Source organism: Hirundo rustica, chromosome 8 (genome assembly GCF_015227805.2).
Source record: "Hirundo rustica isolate bHirRus1 chromosome 8, bHirRus1.pri.v3, whole genome shotgun sequence".
NCBI lineage: Eukaryota > Metazoa > Chordata > Aves > Passeriformes > Hirundinidae > Hirundo > Hirundo rustica.
The window spans coordinates 18502008-18515366 of NC_053457.1; the positions used below are offsets into that span (position 1 = coordinate 18502008).

Sequence of the window (13359 nt, forward strand, 5' to 3'; positions counted from 1 at the left end):
AGCTGTGAACAGGAATTTCCAAGCGAAGACCTTTCAGTCTATGGCTTTTGAGGACACTGTTGCTAAGCCACAAACATTGGCTCAGCACATTCAGCAGATTTGACACAGATGAAGAGTCGATTACCATGTGGATCACAGCAGAAAGTCTATACAGATTTTTAAATACATACACCAGTTTTGTGATGCCTGACAATTCCAGGTAATCTGATGGTTAACTAATCAAGGTTTCTGTGAGCAGATCTGAACCAGTGTACCGGGATTTATGCCGTAGTGCCGCTTTGTGTCACAAGGCCTGAATTTACAGCATCACCAAATCATGGTTTCAGTTAGTCGCTTCTCAGTATCAGGTCATTTTGTCAGGGAAAATCTGCAGCTTTTGTTTTCCACAATAAGGCAGGCCATGATCTAGCTCTGAATAATGTCAGTTAGTATATGCATGAATCTAAAGCTGCACACATCCTGTGCCAACAGAAAGTTAGCAGTCCTCCTTATTTCTGTGAATAGCTTCTAGCAATAAAACCCAATAGGAAGAAATGAAACATTTTATTATCTGCTTTAGTGCACAATTGTCTCATTCACCAAAGGCAAGGCAAATTCACACCTACTAACTACTCTCCGTGGAGGTGAACTGCACTCCAGGCTGGGAAAGAAGCGGACTAGGTGTGACATACTTTTGCACAAAGCCATTGAAATGCACCCTCTGGATGTGGCAATGTTCTCCCATTAGCCCGAGCACTCCATCTCAGTTGCCGGTAAGTTGCACCATCCTTTGGGATGAACCAGAGGGAAGCTGCCTCTGAACATGAATGCACGTACACATGGGTGCACATAAGAATGAACCCAAGTGTATACATGCATTTGCCTGTGCAATCTCAAAGGGGCTGGTGATAGTCTGGAGGGTTTGGTGTCTGTGGAAAAGCCCTGGAATTTACCATAGGCGCCCAGCCACTCCTCTTTCCCGGAAACAAGCTCCAGGACTATGAATAAATACTATCCTCCATGGGTTTTTCAAATAATAGACCCATTTCCTATGGGAAGAACAGGAACCATAATTAACCTTGGCAGTCTGGAAGAAACACCGAGCATTCCTAGATGATTGCCACATACCAGACAACATTTTCAAGCCTGCGGAGAGAAGAGTGCTTACAGCACTGCCGTGCTCCAGCTTCCTCAGAGCACACACAGAAGTTTTCTCTTCCTCCCCAGCACTTCCCCCCCCCCACTCCTCCACCCCACGCCCGAAAAAGGAAACCATCTCAGATCAATTTCCCCAAACCCATCCCTTCTGACTTACCTGTTCCAGGACACCCCCAGCAAATATTTTCCCCTGCTTCAGTGTCAAGAAGCATCTTCCCATCATCTATACCTTGTGTAAGGAGCACCACAGAAATCCCTTAAAACAAACATTTCTACAAAGAGGAGGCCACTCTTGTGAATTTGTGCTCTTTATCATTGGCACTCCCCAACAGCATGCTCAGACCCCACTGCCGTGTTGTCAGGACAAGGCTTAGTGCTGTCCCCACCTTAAGGAGCAGAGTGTGACTGCACATACCTCACATGCCCGGACCATTTTAGTTTCAAACTTGGACCAAATGTTTTGTCATGGGGCTGAACGTAACCCTTCAGTTTTACTGTGAGTAGGATTTTCTTCTTATTTTGGAATTGTTACATGTTTCAGTTAATGAATAAGAAGAAAATTCACCTTTATTCTAAAGCAAAGCAAAGCAAAACAAAACAAAAAAACCAAACCAACAAACAAAAAAAAAACAAACAAAAACACAAACAAACAAACAAACAAAATACCAGACAATAAAATAAAGAGCCTGCTTGTGCTTAATTGTTATTCTAATTACAAGTTGTGGTGTAGTGTAAATTTTTTCCCTTGGCATTATTATGAACCTCATTTCCTCACAAAGTCCAGGATAAACAATTCCAATATATTTTGTTTTAATTATCAGGGTTTAATGGGGCATAATAAGACTAAGTTGAGTGGTGCAGAAAAAAAAATAATTTAATGTGCACAAAACTACCTAGTGCTCCCAGCTTGCCTGTGCATATTTCACCTATTGTCGGGCAGCACTATGTTATCTAACAGTCACTGTGCCCATCATTCATTTATTAATCATACTTGCTTTTCAGTACAAAATTTCCTCTTTTTTTTTTTTATTTTTTTCCCCCTGGCATCTGAAACAAGAAGAAACACATTAAGATATCCTAGAAAAACAATGGGCAGTTCCCTGGGTTGAGCAGTCAAGGATGAAGCTGATAAAGAGCTGATGATGCTGGAAGCATTTGTCATGCATGGACAGAAGATGCGATGTTGGACACAGAACCTGCCTCTGCCAATCCACTCCAAATGCTGCCAGTAAAAACTTCTGGCTTCAGTTCTTAGGGCCTAAAGAAGCAGAGATACAACATCAGCTGGAGTCACCATTCGGAAACGACCTCGTCCGGACTCTCACTGTCGATGCATCCTGCCTCTCCCTAGGTGTGGTTCCTATAGAGTTAAAACACCACAGGTACTTCTGCAGTGAAAAGGGAAAAGTGCAAAAGAGCAGCCTGGGAAATAAAACAGTATAAGAAGATCCTTTATGGCCCTCTATGCTTCCCAAGGGCCCTTTGACAATGGAACTGAATCCCATGGCTGGGTGTGGCTGATGTAGCAGTTAGAACCACCCAGCTACCAGATTTACATTCCACTTTACCAGGGCAACCATACACAAAGATCAAAACACTTTCACCTGAGGAATAACTACTGGATCCTCTCTGAAGAGAAACATGTCTCTCCTCCTTATCTGTTATATACTCCTTTACACAGAGGACTTGATACAGCACCCACTGAAGCCATTGGCAATGTCCTCTCTTCTGGAAAATTATTTGACTCTAGGAAAGAGGTTCAAATACAACGTATGAGCCATACCAATGTTACATTACATTTATTTAAAAATCAGCATTTTATAGTACAGATTAATTTAATATACCCTAAGTGTTTGGGTTTAAAATAAAATAAATTTATTATAGACATCAGTATTTACAGCAAGAAAGACGCTACATATTTTTTTCTCTTTTTACATCTCATTGGAGTAAAAAAACTCTCCATGAAGATTCTGCCCATGGGAGATGCCACATTCTGTGAGAGGTCAGCCTCCTTCAAGGGCTAAATGGAGACAAGGAACCTACCCAGTCTTAAGATACAACTCAATGAATTGACTGAGGAACAGCAATGGACTGGTTGCCTGAATGAAATTGTAGCAAGACTGAAAGATCTCAAGGGGCCCCATCCAAGGCCATGTCCTCCTATTCTTCAAAGAAGGGAAGGGAATCAGCAAGTACATTCTACCAAACTTGCCTCAGACTCCAGACTGGGCCAGTATCTAGCATATTCACATGGACCTCCAGAGCTCCATGGTTCTTTCTTCTTGCTAAGCCATGAGCATTCTGAACCAAGCTTAGGATCCCACAGTAGAGCAAATACACAGAGGCAATCTCTGGTGCTACACACCTAAGCCATCACAGAGACAGGCACTGGCCTCTCCATACAGAGTTGCAGCTGTGAGTTAGAAGCTAAGTATGTTGATTCCCAGACAAATACTGACCTATGGGCTCCTTCAGACTGGCTAGCAAGTCCCATGGGGACTTATGAGGAGACCTCTGCATTTGGCAGAGCTGCATAAAGCTCAGGGGAAGAAGTCCATTTCCTGGTAATACAGAATCTGCAAGTGGTAGAGACCTCTGAAATTAGCTCTGGGCAAATACTTACCCTGAAAGCTCAAAGTAGGACTGCACATCCCCACTGGACAATGCAGCCAAAACTGATTAAGGCTGTGCAACTAACACACCTGCATCCCATCCTGGATTGAGACAGGATGCCATGCCTGTTAAATCACTGGAAATTCTGAGCTTTGGTGTACAGAACAAGACCTTAATTTGAACAGTCAGTTTCAGGTCTTTCAACTCCTCCACATAGCAAGTTCCTGATTTTAATAGTTTCCTTGGTGTACAGGCACTCAAAGAACTCTCCATGGAGGTCTTGCAGTCCACAGCTCTTCACAAGCCAGCCACCTTTCCACGCAGCCATGGTGAGAGGAGAAGGATTTAAAGCACAGATGAGTTTCTGTCTCTCCTGCCCTGTAAACTGAAGTGCCATCTCCTTTGGTATCTTCAGTGGCAAATGGGGAACCGCATCCAGGTACACATCAAATGCAGAGGAAAAAAATGTCTTGCTAATGACAGCCACACCTTGTTGCCACCATGTCTTTATAATTTTTAAGGACGACATTCTGTTTGTCATCAAAGTAGAGAAGATTGAGGGACTTCAATTCGTCTGGCACACAGCAGGGCATGCTGACTTCTTGAGACAGTTTCAGTGTATAAACAATGGACTGAACTGTAGCATGATTTGTTGCATTTAGACTTTCCCCTAAAGGGAAGATGCAGGATCCCCTGCAGTAAAATGCATTGTATCCACTTGGGTGAATAATCCATCCTGACCAGCCAATAGCATGGAAGTCTACATAGAGCTCCCTTCGGTGACATGCTGTTAATGGGCCTCTGGCAGCAGCGGCTGCGGCAGCTCGGGGTCTCCTGCTCCTGCTGGCACTGCTGCTTTCCACCACATCAGTGTCATGAGAAACATGTGGAGCATCAGATTTGGCAGGGTTTGTTTCTGATTCTGAAAGGAAGCCGTATGTTAATATTTCACAAACAAGTTCATTTACTAAGTACAGTATTCTGCAGGAAAGCCTATTAAATAAATCTACATCAAAGTCTTCAGAGCAGATTTTAAAACGGCACCTAACCTGTGAATGTGCCAGAAGGGGTGTGTATTCAACTGCCATTTCAGACATACTTCCAAATCTGTCAAATCTCTGTTTCACTTTGTGTCCTGGAAAAGCCACAGTTCAGCAGAAATAGAAAAGAAAAACACAATGATCTACCAAATATTCTGTGAACTCCACAGTCCCTCTTCAGGGCTGAATCTGGTCAGAATGGTATTAACTGTCTTCATACAGCCACTCCTACAACACACATTATTCTGGGCAGTGTTAACAGAGGGTGGAGATCACAGCCTTTTTCTCTCCAGTATTCTCCCAGGAACTCTACCTATACCAGGAATTCTACCCATACCCCATACATACATTCTGCCAAGCAGAATGTGCAGTAACCCCATAATGTGTAAAGTAACATTCTAAAAAATATATTTTTCAAATTTTTGATCCTACAAAAAGCCACCACCAGGTTTTCAGAACACTGCTAAAGAATGAAGTGTACTGACAATATGATGCTTTCCTAAAGTATCTTCTGAGAAGCCCTGAGGTCCATGGAGATCCATGTACACGAGCTGAAACTCACCGATAGGTAGAACAATCTGTGTCATCACTCTCCACTAACAACGGGCAGTTCTAGAGAGTTTCTTTGTTAAGAAATTTCTCAGCCCTGACATTATCCTGCAGTATCCCATGCAGAGCTTGATACTCATTTAAGTGGATCTAGCATTTCACTATTAATTTTTATTTGGAAAACAAAAATAAACAGGACATCCTCATGTTTTAAATTTATTTTAATCACTTTTATCACCTATTTCTTAATATTGTCCTACCTAGCTTCTTTCTGATATGCAAATACAACCGTTTACCAGAAAACCTGGAAAGTCAAAGCAGCATGGGTTTTGTCCCTCCTTCAAGCTTTTGCTCTTAGTGGTTATCAGGCCCTAAAATCCAGCCTTAGCTGATTTTACACCAAGGCCAGTAGGAGAGGTTTTGTATTTTGAGGCACGAGGGCGTTGTCTTTGATGAAAGCAGCCTTTAGTCACAATGCTAATTAGTCATTGAAGTTAAATAGGTGCTTAAAAACCAAGCCAAGAACAGAGAAGTCCAAAGTTCTTATTTAACAACCTCTTTCACTTTTAAAATCACACTTAATGACTCTACTTACAGATACTTTACCAGAATTTCGACAAAGTATTCCAGGTCAGTGAATTTTTTTCAGTCCAAACCTAACATACAATTTTCATGCAAATTTCACCGCATAAAAATAATATAAGCGGTACTTTAAAAATAGAACTCCCGCACCTTTACAAACTAAATAAACCAGATTTCCATTAAGATTAATGAATATTTCTGGCACACGCAGTTTTTATGAGGGGAGGGGCAACTTGGGACGCTGGTGACCTACTAGCAGGGACTATCAAATCAAATTTTGATCAGTGACAAAGCTGAACTTCAAACCTGTTCGATACTGCAAGGAAATAACTGAGGTTAGGTCTACATGAGGTAGCAGGAGGTAACAGAAAATGAACAGGCAATTCACATTCTAAAAGTGCACTTACTTGTAGCAGAGGGTACAAAGCTGTGAGACCTCCGTTTGTTACTGTTCGTGAAGAGGACAAGGAGAGCATTTCTACTCTCCTGCAAAGCGCCCTGGCTCTTGGCAAACTTAACCACGTCGTGTTCCATTCCATTGCTGGAAACATATGTCGTAGTTATCCAAAAGCCATGGTTGGAGCTGTTGTTTCCAACCCACTTGGAAACCTGGTGAAGACAGGGAAAAGAAAAAAATATTGTTTCGATATTCTAATTACAGCATTATTATTAAGCAATCTTTATATTAGGAAGAGAATAGGCAACAAGCTATGAGAGCATAAGGACATATAGCAGAAGTGAGATAACTGTATAGCTGAGACTCCATTGAGTTTAATATTTAAACCAGTAATTCAACACTTAAAAATACAAAATAGCATATGCATTCCCCAAAGCTACATTTACAGAAAGTTAATTAATTTCAGAGAATTTACCAGTGAACACTTGAGTGCAGAAGTTAATATTAAAATAAGCTCTCTCTGACTTTCAGCAGAAATTTATTTTTCATAGAAATCTCAACACTGTAATATGAACTCTCCTGACTTTTCATACCGTTAAGACCTATGTAAATCTAAAAGCCATGTCATTTGAAGAAATTCACAATCAAGCAAATTTATTTATCTAATTGTTCTAATTACACACTGATCGATCAGGCCAGGCCATTCTCTAGCAGGAATATAATACCTTAAGACAGAACTCAACTAATCATCCAAGCATGTTGTACAGTCTGATTATAAAGCTTAGGCAATAAAAAACACAGTCCCAGAGCACAGCTTTAAACCGCGTGTGTGTTCTTTTGCTAGGGAATAGCATTCACCTTCTGTTACTATTTATGGATATCTACAAAACAAATCTTGAAGCTCACAAATACACAACTCTGTGGGGGAAGTTGAATGACCGGCAATCCAACCATGATAAGCTCCAGAAACACAACGTTGAAGCACACTGCTCTACAGAAGTGCTACCAGAATAAAAAGGAGGAATGAAAATCTACTCTTAGTACACAACTAATGCCAAATGCTTTGGCAGTCTAAGGACTAACACAAGGTTTTAATCACAACGACATACTTGGCCTCCTGTCCCTCCCTCCACTATGTTTGGGTTGCTCAATTCTCACTGTGCTCGTGCTCCTAGCAGCTCATAAACACTTCTTTATTCAGGTAGCACCAGGCCTACTTTTAAGAGTAGAGAGAAAGCATCTCCCTCTGCTGCTGTCATTCTGTTTGAATTGACCTCAAAACCCAGCCTAATGGCAATACTGGAGTTATAAGGTGTCACCTTAAGAGTTTTAGAAATAAAATTGTCAGATTTCTCTGCTTACTGTTTGTGTGACATTGAAGACTTCCCAGCCTTCTGTGTAGAGGGACAATAATCTTGATGCAATGAGATGTTTCTTCTGTGGCTTGTTTTCACTCTCCAGGAGCTCATACACTTCCACCTAAATAACAGCAATATACGGAAAAAAAAATAATTTGATCGTTCTTACAGCAAAATAGGAGGATGAAGATTATGCAGGTTTCTGCTACATCACAGTTGTAAAACTGCACCGTCATTCAAAAAGAGGTAAAAAGCAGATTTTCATCAGTTTAACAGAAAAACAGTTATCACATCTTACATCTACTTCCAGATGTGTTCAGATGCAGGATACTAGACTACAGATACTATTAAAAATTATCCTGACCATCCCTATCCTGTTTAAACACCTGATGCCATCTATGTCTTCTGTTCCTCCACATATTTGTCTTCAGGTCTGCAAAAAGTCCAATCCTGTCCTTTGCCAGAGGAATAGATACACTCAATTTCCTTATCCGCCGTTTTCCCGTGGATCCCTGGCTGCTATTAGCTATTTTTCGGAGCAGCTCCAGCAGATAAATTTCAATTCGAATTTCAAAACTTCTCAAACCCCAGAAAAGTACAGCTTGATCTGGGTTACATCTGACATTGGTATCTTCAGGGAAAGCTCACTGCAATGGCACAGAGGTCAGCGTAAAGCCAAAATCAAAGCTTCACATTACTCCTTTGCATGCCGGAGGCAAAGAAAAAGTGAGGATGACAAAACAAAAATAACAATAAAGCAGGTTTGCGCGATACGTAGTTGCACTCGTTATTTTCAGCATTAGTAACAAAGATAGCAGAAGTCTTAACCCATTTCTCCACTTACTTTGCAGAAGTGTTGCACGTCGGACCTTCTGGACCGACGCGTCCTCTTAAGCTTGAAGACCCTGAACTCGGCTTTCAGCATCTGCTCGCCCTTCTCCATCGCGCTGATGTCGAAGTAGAAGTGGTGGTGGTCCAAGTGAACTGGAAAAGACCCTTCTTTAGGAACACCGCCAGAGCCCGCCGCGGGGCTCCACCGCGGGCTCGGCCCCTCCGCCCCGGGCCCACCTCGGTCCTCGAAGCCGCGCACCACGTCTCCCTGCAGCAGCCCCGGGGCGCGGGTGATGCCGTTGGCGTCGGCCACCTTGTTGAACAGATCCACCATGAACTGGGGCGGCTTCTTGCGGGGCAGCACGTCGGGCGGCAGCTCCTCGATGTCGAAGACCTCCCGCAGGCGCTGCAGGGCCGCCGCCAGCACCTCGTCCCACGGGTCGGGGCGCAGGGGCAGGGCGTTCGCCGCCCGCAGGCTCAGCAGCCCGGCCAGGCACAGCCACAGGCACGGCGGGCGGGCGGCCATGGAGGGCGGCGCGGGCTCGGCCGGGCCGCCTCGGGGGCCCCGCGGCCGTGACCGCGCTGCGTGAGGGGGCAGCGGCCCTTCCGCGGGCCCGGCGCGGCCCGGCTGGGCGCGGCCAGGCGAGGGCGAGGAGCGCCGGGCAGGGAGCGCAGCCCTGAGGGCCAAAGGCCGCGGGCAGGGGCGGCCGCGCCGCGCCGGGGCCATCAGCGGCGCTTAAGGGCTCAATGGGGCATCGCCGTGCGCTCGTTGGCATCAGAGCGGCCGCCGGGCCGGCTCGGGGGCTCGGGGGCTCGGGGGCTCGGGCTGCCGGGGGAAGGGCCAGGTGGCGGCGAAGAGCATCGCACTTGCGAAACCCCTATCCTTTAAATAATCGACCGGTTTGGTGGGTTGTGTTTTTTTTTTTTTTTTTTTTTTTTTTTTTTTTTTTTTTTTTTTGTTTGTTTTTTTTTTTTGTTTTTTTTTTTTTTTTTTTTTTTTTTTTTTTAGCCGAAAAAGGCTATGATTTAGAGATTGCTGAGCCCAGGTGATGTTTTCTGTCGTTGCCGCAGCAATACAAAGTGTACTGGGACCTGGGCGGGAGCTTCTGTACTTCTCTGTCTCCGAAATGCTCAGGACCCGCAATACCTTCCCGTCTCACAGCCTGCCGAATGCCCGGGATCCCCGGGACCTTCCCGTCTCACAGCCTGAGGAATGCCCGGGATCCCCGGGACCTTCCCGTCTCACAGCCTGAGGAATGCCCGGGATCCCCGGGACCTTCCCATCTCACAGCCTGCCGAATGCCCGGGATCCCCGGGACCTCCCCGTCTCACAGCCTGAGGAATGCCCGGGATCCCCGGGACCTCCCCGTCTCACAGCCTGAGGAATGCCCGGGATCCCCGGGACCTCCCCGTCTCACAGCTTGCGGAATCGCCGCTGGGGCGGCCCCGGAGCCGCGGGCTTGGCCGGGCTGCGGGACGGAGGCTGCAGATCCCCAGGCTCAAACTCCGGCCCGACAGCTACCCGGGGGAAGGAGGCTTTAAGGACAGGGTCCGCGGTTCTGCTAGTGCAATGCAGCCAGAACAGCCAGCCATCGAAACATTCAGGGATTGGGGCAGGAAGAAACATTCTGACGATCTATTTTAAGACTTAACTATTTTCCAGAGTCAACAGGCTTTCAATAATTTGCCTTTTCCCCCGGGTACCCATTGGTTGATGAAGGGGATTCCATTGCCCCCAGCCCCAAAGAAATACTAAAACAGAAAATCAACCCAAACTAACACAGCCCAGCCCTAAGGGTCCTGCATAGTCGTCCTTTTCAAGGCAATCTGGCAATTTACAGGGGGACAAACCGACCTAATGGTTCGGCTTGTGCCACACTGTGCTATGTTCTCTTTCCACGCAGGAAAGTATTGGGAGGTTTTTTTTTGTGCGGCAGATAATGTCTACCGGCTCCTCTGTTTTAGCAACACGATGTTAGATAGGAGAACTTGCAATGAGCAACCAGGTGGACCTATAGGCGAAGAAGGTGGGGACAAAGAGGCCACAGACCCACACAATCCCAAATTTTTGCCCCATGAAGTGCAAAAGACTAGTGGGTTAAGCAGACCAGTGTAAAGAGCACTGTTGCTGCACATAAAGCTTTGGTCAGTTTTAATCTTCAAAATTCTCCAGTTGTATTCTAAGGGATGCAGGTATTTCAGCTCATTTCTAATGACAGTGTTGGATAAAATAATATCCATTCAGCTACCTGCCTGAGAGCTTGGAAAGAAACTAGTAAGGCAGAAAAAATCGTTGCTAGACTGTTTTTCAGTCAACCTAAAAAGCTTTGCTTCCACTCCACTGCTTCTTCACATGCTTATCCTCACAAACCCTACCCTGCCCTTGGGTCTCTTCATTTACTCCCAGTATCCTCCCTAGGCATATACCTTCGTTTTTTACTCTCATGGTGCTGCTTCCAGACATTAATGTCTGGGAACACATAGCTAGGGTTCCCAAAGAACCTTAACTCTGCCCCAGAGGCAAAGATTTATGAAAAAAATCCTCTCTGTTTAATATAAGCTGGGACCACAAACAACGAAATGCCTCTATCGTAGTGCAACTGCAGAAATTTCAGCCTACAGTTAGCCAAACGTAACCCACTGAGTGCTGTGTTCTTTTATTTTCATATTTCTGATTAGACAAACAACATAATGAAAGCCTCTCTCCGTATTCTTTTGTAAGGCTGCATGACTCACCACTTATGTAAGCCTTATGCAGGAGTTGGTCATAGCTCCTCTGACGATTCTAAGTCCTGGTTTGCAATTAGTGTAAGGCTTCAACCTCCCTGTTTTGTACAATAAAAAATAGGTTCTCTCAACTCATGTGTTCTGAGCAGTGTGGCTTTGGGAGCCCAGGAAAAGCTGGGAATTTGTAGGGAACTATGATAGATAGTCAACTTAAAATTGTACGTGGATTCTCGAGAGTTCAGCATTGGCATTGCTGTCCCTTCTCTCTCCGGTGACTGTATAAACAGCTTGTTGGGTCTGAAGGGTTCACAAACATCTGGCTTTCAGGTACAGCATATGGGTAAGAATGGAGGTGTTTATTATATGGCCTGCCACATCATCTTTGGTGCCAGTGTGGTGAATACAGGTTAGCAATATTGAAAAAGCATGGTTATTGCACGGTATCATTAGTGGGCAGAGCAAACTTGGGAGCCTTCATTGTGCATTTCAGAACTTTATCAAGTTAGGACTGAAAGGCAAGTCCAACCCTGCCATTCAGAAAGGGAGAGCTCAGGTCAGAACACACCCTCCCTTCTCTCATTTGTGTCACATTAGCATGAATAAGAGCCCCTGGGTAAAGCAGGCTGGAAGCTTCTTTCTTAACGCTGCCTGAGACTTCCTATATTTTCTGAGCCGGTTGTGTAGTTCCTAATTTAATGACTCACAACAGGTCTATTCTTTCTGGAGAAATGACTTTTCTGCACAGTGAATGAAACGATGACGCCCTGCAGTCTTCCCCAGGTTTTTCAGGCAGGGAGCAAGAACACAAGGTGTTTCAATCTGTTCCATAGCAGCTTAGGCCCATTTAAAAAAGAAAAGAGGAATGGCCCTTGCATGAAAGATGTCAGACTCCCCTTTACTTTTAGTGGCAGGAGGGGTAGCAAAACCACAACTACCAGAGCAAGTTAAGAATTACTAAGGAAAGTTTCATCTACTAAGTCTCAGCTGAAGGCACAGGACTGCACCACATCAGCAATACTGCGTGTAGTAGGAACGGTGACATCACCCCAGAGCCTAGAATAGCAATCCCGTGAGGGCTGGGTAGATGGAGAGAGCCACTGAGTTAGTAAGCATTTAGTATATTCAGCATTTAGCCTGAATGTTGGAACATGGACATTATAAATGGCCCTAAGTAGCAAAGTGTTTTTTACCATGTGTCTAATATATAAATACCTCTCCCAGAGGAGATAAACTCCCGAGTGCAGACTCGCCAGAACATCCTGACCCCTAGACATGTGCCCAATGCAAGCCCTTCAAAAACTGCAGTCTCAGCATTTTTCTATGATAGTTTTGTGTAAATTAGAGTTGCTGAATTAATGATCTAGACAATAAAATGCCATATTACCCCTTTTTCCAACCAGGACTTCTTTGTACTGTGCTATCATTTCTTGAAGCATTTTTGAAGGACCTGAAACATGTATTGCTTCCCTCTAAAAACTGTATCCATCAGATGGAGGAACTAGAGTGTTGCATCCAAAGTTACCCAGAGGTTTATAGCAGGAAATTCTAGACACCCCTGCTCCTAAAGGACCAAGCAGGTAGATTACCCCACATTTTAAATCATCTCAGTGACCATGTTACCCCAGGTAAAATGAGAGAAAAAATCAGAAAGAAATTTAGTAATTTCTTAGCCCATACATTGGAAATAAGCCAGATTTGGATAAAGTTGCTACATGATCTCTTCATATTTAATTTTTTTACCACCTTTATATGTCTTTTGAGAAGGCACAGCCACCAGCAGCACAAGAGACATTGCAACATTCTTCCTTGCTGAGGAAGAATCACTGAGATACAGCTGTTCCACTGTAACCCCTTCTCCCTTCAAGAGAGAAAACTGCTTAAACTGTAATGACTAGATTTTAGATAGGAAACACAGCAGTATGCAAGAAGAATTCAAGCTAGATATTATCCCACCAGCTTAATTATTCATCTAGCCAGTCCCTTATTTTAAAAATAAAATTATTTTAGAATAGGAGAAAAAGAAAATAATCAAGTATGTCCCTTTTGTTATAGCCAATTGAAAGGCAGAGAATTGCAGTAGTAGGAAACAGTAAAATTTAGCCAAGTTTAGCAATCTTAGAATCAA

General features: G+C 44.2%; 1 protein-coding gene across 1 annotated transcript; it reads right to left on the bottom strand.

Moving 5' to 3' along the window:
* Nucleotides 1-4223: 4223 nt before the first annotated feature.
* LOC120755816 (bone morphogenetic protein 2-like) lies at nt 4224-9234 on the bottom strand. Its single transcript, XM_040071302.1, has 5 exons — nt 8745-9234; nt 8521-8660; nt 7681-7797; nt 6329-6530; nt 4224-4672 (listed from the first exon to the last, which is right to left on the bottom strand). Exons 1-5 carry the CDS (start codon nt 9232-9234, stop codon nt 4224-4226), a joined length of 1398 nt encoding a protein of 465 aa, XP_039927236.1.
* Nucleotides 9235-13359: the final 4125 nt, after the last annotated feature.